The 7500-nt window shown below is 37.6% G+C and overlaps 1 protein-coding gene across 1 annotated transcript in view; it reads right to left on the bottom strand.

The window, feature by feature from the left end:
• Positions 1–7500, bottom strand: part of rims2b (regulating synaptic membrane exocytosis 2b) — an 85894-nt gene that overhangs the window by 37445 nt on the left and 40949 nt on the right. Inside the window, exons 9-14 of the mRNA XM_053612579.1 lie at positions 7398–7500; positions 6830–6876; positions 6609–6718; positions 1330–1460; positions 699–870; positions 1–107 (exon numbers count right to left, since the gene is read on the bottom strand). The exon at positions 1–107 is cut by the window's left edge and continues 47 nt beyond it; the exon at positions 7398–7500 is cut by the window's right edge and continues 21 nt beyond it. Of these exons, the coding sequence (XP_053468554.1) occupies positions 1–107; positions 699–870; positions 1330–1460; positions 6609–6718; positions 6830–6876; positions 7398–7500 (670 nt within the window). The remainder of the gene's footprint in view (positions 108–698; positions 871–1329; positions 1461–6608; positions 6719–6829; positions 6877–7397) is intronic.

Raw genomic sequence — 7500 nt, 5'->3', positions numbered from 1 at the left:
AGGTACGGTGAAGGGTTCGGCAGCGGCATGGAGGAAATGTCATGCGTTTGGAGTTTATACCAGTGAGGCTGATCATCCAGCAGGGCCGTCTCCAGCTCTATTAAAATCTACACACACACACACACACACACAACCATTTACACCATGTGTCCTGTCACTCCTTTCATCAGATCCCTCATACATACCATTATAACATACTCTCTTATCATACCTTCATATCACACTCTCATAATGTATCATCCTACTGAACCTTCATACCCTATACCTGATGCCATACCCTGAAGTGTACCCTCATACCCCACCCTCATAGCATATATCTATACCATACCCTCATACAGTATCCTCATACACTATCCTCTTTCTATACCCTCATACGGTCCCCATACAGTCTATTATACTGTCCTCATACCCTACCTTCGTACTGTACCTTAATACTCTACTATTATTCCATACCCTCATACTGTCCCCATACTGTCTACCTTCATACCATAACTTAATGGCTCAGACCAAATGCTCATACTGTACTCTCATACTGTACCCTTATACCCTACACTTATACTTCATTTGTGTACCCTTTCCTATAGCTTATCCTTATACAGTACCCTCATTCCCTACCTTTATTCCCTTCCCTCAGACCTTACCCTTACCCTTATACCCTTATACCCTACCCTCATACCAGTCCCTTACCCTCTACTCACCTCTCCAAGGAACTCGCTCTCCTCCTCTCGAACCCGTGCCTGGTCCCACAGCGTGATCTCCAGCATTCGCTCCCTGAACTCACGCCTGTGCACGGGCGAGTACATGAACGTCTGGGTCCACTTAGGTTCTAGCGACTTCTTCACTGTTTTCGTCCTTCTCTTGCTTTTATCACTGAACGGGAATTAAAACATGGATACAGTTTAACATCTTAACGTGCAAAACATCATATCCATGCTGCTGTTCATTTCTACTGACTTCTCCAGTTATATAAGGATTAAAAACAGTAGGAGAGAAAAGGAACATGTTGTCCTGTTCATCTGTTTATTATTTCCAGATTCAGCATGTTTAAACTCCTTCGTTTGTCTTGTTTCCAGTGAGTCCATGGTTTTCGGATTTTGGGTTTCCTGCCTTGCCCCCGTTTCCCTTGTGTAACATTGCGCTGGATTATTTACTACACATTACGGATAACATTTGCGATTCGGATTTGCTTCAATAAGCCCTGCGACTGGACCACTGTCCATACTGATCACTGAGATGAAGAGAAGATATAAATGGTATTTTAGCATAAATATATTGCTACAAATATAACGCGACAAATTCCTGGGACAGGAGCCCAGGAACTCTTTGCACCTTCTGTCAGGAAGGAAGTAAATTTTGACGTAGGGGTTCCTGGGACGGCCATCCTCTCGAGCGAGCAGGTCTTTGGCGCCCAAAATGGTGACGATGAGTTGGTGTCCCACTTTGTCGTACCACAGCTTAACCTTTAAAGAGAGCAGAGGTGAATTAGCATGTCTTAGAGGCAGGACTTGCTCACCTCCCAGATAATTCCCTGCATGCATACCGTGGCTTTCTAATAGCAGTTACAGATCCTAAATACACACACGGAACTATTTTACTATAGGTACTATTATCTCTTTATTTTCCTAGGATAGTAAACTAGCCTGTAATGCAGGTGGAGATGTTCGTCCTAACACTACCTACATGTACTAAGATTATTTTTTTTTTAAGTTTATTTTTTAAGAAATACAGTGCAAGCATCTAGCAGTTTAATGATTGGAAATTTCACAAGGAGACTTCTTGAGCTTTTCTAGATGAAGATTTTCTAGAGAGTTCCATCCATCTACTCCTACAGTATATTCCCCAGTTATGTTCCTTGAGTCACCTTGAACTGCACGTACTATTTTCCTAACACGAATAAAATAGATGGATTAGAACAGAAAAATATTAAAAGGTCCAGAACAGGAGACGTCGGCAATTTCTCCAGTTGGTGATCAAAAAAGCTCCGGTGTCTGTTTCCCCTTGGGATACATGATGAGTCGAATATGCTACTCGATCATCACCGCTATGGCCTTTGACCACTGAAGTTAAACACACTGATTTTCCACTTGTTTCCGTGAAGAAACAAGTCCCTGTCCACTTTTCTTCTGTAAGAGGCATGGTTACAGTTTAGCTAGCTGAGTTTATGACCCTGAATTTATTTATTTATTGCTCTATTCCAACCCCCTCGTGGAATAACCGAGTCTAGCTCTTTTTTCAATTATCTCACATCAATTACAGACCACAAGACCATTTTAATTTAGTACACGGATTCTAAACTCATTTGGTGGGCTGGATTAGACAGGCCGTGGGGTGGGGTGTGGGGTCCCACCTGTCCCACCCCTGCCTTGACCAATCAGGGTAAAAATACATACAAAAGAATGCTCTGCTTCTTGCACTGGCATGCGGCGTCCGTTTTGAGGCCTGGCTTTGGAGGGAATGCTTAGATTTGAATGTTAAATCTTAAAACAGCTAGCTCCGGCTAACTTCCACCAAAATCAGCGTTAAAGGAGAAGTGGTGGGAAACACTCCACTCTGACACAGCTGTCATTCTCATTAATAAGCTGACGTGATTCAATAAAAAGAATACAGTAAAGTGCGCAGTACACGGGGACTCAAGGCACAGAAGTGGAAAACAGTGAGCTAGCAAAATATTCCGGTGATATATTTCATAAATCAGTCTTTCCACAGACCCAATATGGAGACCTGAACTCACTCTAACACCTAGAGCCTGACAATCCAACTCAAAGGCATGAAAACAAAACTGCCAAAAAGGAAAGGCTCAAAATAAAAGAGAACTCGAAAAAAAAAAAAAAGACAAAATTCTTGAATAAGATGCACGAACAATCCTCTTTTTTTTGAGAACCGACATTTGGAAAGAGCTTCGGAAGTCTTAACAATTCATTCCTGCTTAATTTACTCATACGCTCACTATGAGTAAACTACAGACTTATAGCTACAGAAAGAAATAAGGAATTTTAAAGAAGGGGCAAAAAACCAAAAGGCAAGGAAGTTTCTGAAGTTGAGCAAACATCTGTGAGGCATTCTGATTCGAGAAATTCGGAGACTTCGCAGAATTTGCCCATCCTTTGAAACGGATCGCTAAAGCTAAAAGAAACGTGGCTCTATAAATCTATAAAGCGAACAATGATCTAAAAATAGTCCAGAAGGAATGCATGCAGCAAAGCAAGAGAATGCATTCTGTACAAACTAGAGCAATCCAGGCTGCTTCAAACGTGAGTCAAGGGGGAGGAAATTCAGTGCAAACAAATTGTACCATTTGATTTCTGTCCTGATTTGACTACTCAATCAAATCAAAGCAAAATTGCTCTTCCATGTGAGCAAATTCTGACAGTAACATCAGGAGTTTCACAGACCAGACTTATTGTAATAAAATGAATGTGCTCGTTTGGAGAAACAGGCTGCAGTCGTGTTTGCATGTAAGAGTCTGTAAATAGTGACTTCGAATGAAATAATGTTGTTATAAAAGAGACGTGTCATTTCTGCTGGTACAATTTGTTCAGTTCATCTTTGGGCTCTGGAGCTACAGCCAGGTCTTCATTGGAAAATGCAATTTCATGTTGAAAAATGGGACTTTACAGCAATCTTCTCATTGCAACGTGGAAAATGGAGTTTTCTCTTACATTAAAATAGCATGCCGTCTCGACACAATATAAAGTGTGTGTACTTTAAGGTGCATTTCAAAAATTTGATATACATTATTTTCTGGACTATGAGTAGCACTGCGGCCAGTGATAAATGTTCAACGCTTAATGTTTAACATGTTTAACTCGCCTTAATTATTTATTGAAGTGTGTGAAGTTTAGTTTGAATTTTTATATTTATGTACTATAAAATAAACAAAGTAAAAAATATATAATATATGTAGTTGTATGTTGCTGCAGTGACAGCCTTGAAAATGTGGTAGTATCTTATAGTCCTGAGAATAAGGTAGTGTCTTATAGTCCTGAGAATAAGGTAGGATCTTATAGCCCTGAGAATAAGGTAGTATCTTATAGTCCTGAGAATAAGGTAGTGTCTTATAGTCCTGAGAATAAAATAGGATCTTATAGGCCTGAGAATAAGGTAGTATCTTATAGTCCTGAGAATAAGGTAGTGTCTTATAGTTCTGAGAATAAGGTAGTATCTTATAGTCCTGAGAATAAGGTAGTGTCTTATAGGCCTGAGAATAAGGTATAATCTTATAGTCCTGAGAATAAGGTAGTGTCTTATAGTCCTGAGAATAAGGTAGTATCTTATAGTCCTGAGAATAAGGTAGTGTCTTATAGTCCTGAGAATAAGGTAGTGTCTTATAGGCCTGAGAATAAGGTATAATCTTATAGTCCTGAGAATAAGGTAGTATCTTATAGTCCTGAGAATAAGGTAGTATCTTATAGTTCTGAGAATAAGGTAGTATCTTATAGTCCTGAGAATAAGGTAGTGTCTTATAGGCCTGAGAATAAGGTAGTATCTTATAGTCCTGAGAATAAGGTAGTGTCTTATAGTCCTGAGAATAAGGTAGTGTCTTATAGTCCTGAGAATAAGGTAGTATCTTATAGTCCTGAGAATAAGGTAGTGTCTTATAGGCCTGAGAATAAGGTATAATCTTATAGTCCTGAGAATAAGGTAGTATCTTATAGTCCTGAGAATAAGGTAGTATCTTATAGTCCTGAGAATAAGGTAGTGTCTTATAGTCCTGAGAATAAGGTAGTGTCTTATAGTTCTGAGAATAAGGTAGTATTTTATAGTCCTTGAAATATGGTAGCAAATTAGAGTGATAAATAAAAGGTAGTATCCTATAGTGCAGAAAATTCTGTAGTATCTTATAGTCCTGAAATTTGTGCATGGTAACTCTTATTGAAGTTAATGAGACAGTATCTTATAGTCCAGAATATAAGGTAGGAGCTCACAGTGCACAAAACAAGATAGTATCTTACAGTCCTGAGAATAAGGTAGTATTTTATATTGTAGTAAAATCTGGTAATATCGTATAGTCCAGAAAATATGGCAATGTTTTATAATGCAGAAAATACTGTAGTATCTTACAGACCTGAAAACATGGTCGTGTTTGCCTCATTAACAGGAAAAATCCTGTTTCAAGTTGCAATGAAAATAAAAAGTTTATGTCCCATGGCAATTTTGAATCCATCAAACCATTTAAAGAGACTTTAGTAGAGAATTAACATCCTAATATGAAAATCAACAAACATTAAAATCAGGGGGGAAAACATGGTGTTTGTCTCTTTAAACTCCTCAGTGCAGGTCAGTAAATCATGCAGGCTCTTCCAGACCCTCAGCAAGATGGAGTTTAATATGTTAATAATGATAATATTAGGTGTGGGGTGGAATAAAAACTTTTATGGATATGAGCTAGCAGTAACAAAAGGAAACTCAAACAAAGGGAAATGAAGATCAGAGATTTGAAATGCTGCCATTTTCCTGATATGCATTTTCCAAATATCGTCGAGAGGAAGAGAAAGGAGTCAGAGAGAAAACTGTGTGTATCAGTCAGACCGGTGCCGTTACCTGGACCCTAGGGACAAAAGGCGTGGTTCTTCTATTAAGGCATGGACTCTGGGTAAGCAAAATTAACAAAGAAAAGAAAAAAAAATGCCATAAAACTAAACCAAATGCTTTTAAATCAAAAACACACAGCTGAGAGGAGATTTAGCCTCAATTTCAATCATTTAAACAGACGGTGATTCATACAGGAGACGTCACAGGAACAACATTTTGGCAGGTGAACTGTAAGTGGAGGATTTGTGTACATTGTTGGATGATTTGTCTTTACAGTCAACTTTTAATATTATTTCGTGTTAAATACTTTAACTTCATAACAGCAACACTACGCTAGCTCTAGTCTTCACGTTACCAAGAGAATGGACAACATTTACTTCCTGTTTAAATGAAACACAACAAGAAACTACACGCTGACCTTTAGCACTTTTATTTTGCATATTTTGGAAACGCTTTACTTTATAACACTACAATACTTTATTCTATAATACGACACTATTATTATTAATAATCATTAATATTACTATAATATTATGCTTGTTGTTATTCAGATATGAACGTCTACAGTGTGGCATAGCGCCTTTATTAATGATAAAATGCACATTTTCATTTCAGTTATATGAAAATCTTTTTTTTTTTTTTTTAAATAAGCTTAATTTTTTTTTTTTAGATTAAATCTCCCTCATTCCAAATAAAAATAATGAATAAATAAACCCATGAGGAAGCGCAGCAGAGCAAAGACGTAGAACACGAGAACTACGTTCCGGCAGAAATTTGCAGCAACGATTTATTTTTGAATTTTTGCAAGTTTTGAATTTACATTCAAAGCACGTGTAATAAACGCCGATATTATCCGTTCTGAATAACGTTACACTGGGTACATTTCAGTTTGGGCCAGTTCAAACCTGTTTAAATATTAGCAATGTGTTAAACAAAGGAATATAAAATGCCAGGATATTGTAATCATTTAAAAATAATCATTAAAATAACATGTAAAAACACAGAATCCGAATCATGACAAATGGCACGTAAAGTGTAACTGACATGTAGATGAGTTTAGCATGCTGGGAACTCACTGAAAGTTGTCCGGACAGATGCTGTGGAGCATCACGAAGGACGCCGGGACTCATAGGAGACGTGACGGAAATGGCTGGACCCATCTTCTGCGATTCAAATGAACTTGAACCTGTGAGCGGGGTGGAAAAGTGTGAGGTTAAGATTAGCACTGCTACTTTACACTTCCTATTGTATTAATGAAGATTCCTGGACTGCAAACATATTCGATGGTAAAACTCACTGGATTCAAGCTGTCCATGTGTGCTCTCGGGGATTCTGGGTACGTCACTGCAAAAGTAAAGTATTAGAAGGGTAAAATATTATAATAACCTTTTATTATTATTATTATTATTATTATTATTATTATACATGTATGATTATATTACATAAGTACTATTATATACAGTGGGGGAAATAAGTATTGGACTTTTAATACTTAACACTTTTTTCCCGTGTCATTCCGCTTTATTACACATAACTTTATTTGTGGACTTTAATGTTGTGAATTCTTTATATTTCCAGATTTCTTGAGTTAATACTGACGTCTGGTGAAAATTTCATGTGAAAACCTCATTGGAAATATATTTACTGTATATATATATATATGTTTTTATAACCCAGGAGTATTGTATATGTTTATAATACAGGGATTTATTAGTATACTACAGGAGAATATTGAATAAAGACCCATGTTATATTATTGAAGGAATATATTATAGCAGAGAAGTACATGAATATAATAGAGGAGTACACCATAACAGAGAAGTTCAAGACAGTAGTAAATGAATAATACAGCACTCAGCACTCACCCGATGGGCCGCGAGACCAGGAGCTCGACCTGCGGCTCAGGTTTGGACTCGAGAATAATGTTATAAACTTCTTTAAACGTGGCTCCCTGAAGAACTCTGCCGT

The sequence above is a fragment of the Ictalurus furcatus genome, chromosome 24 (assembly GCF_023375685.1).
Source record: "Ictalurus furcatus strain D&B chromosome 24, Billie_1.0, whole genome shotgun sequence".
In the NCBI taxonomy this organism is placed as follows: Eukaryota; Metazoa; Chordata; class Actinopteri; order Siluriformes; family Ictaluridae; genus Ictalurus; species Ictalurus furcatus.
Note: the sequence above shows the minus strand (reverse complement) of the source record. Positions and strands in the feature narration are given on the sequence as shown.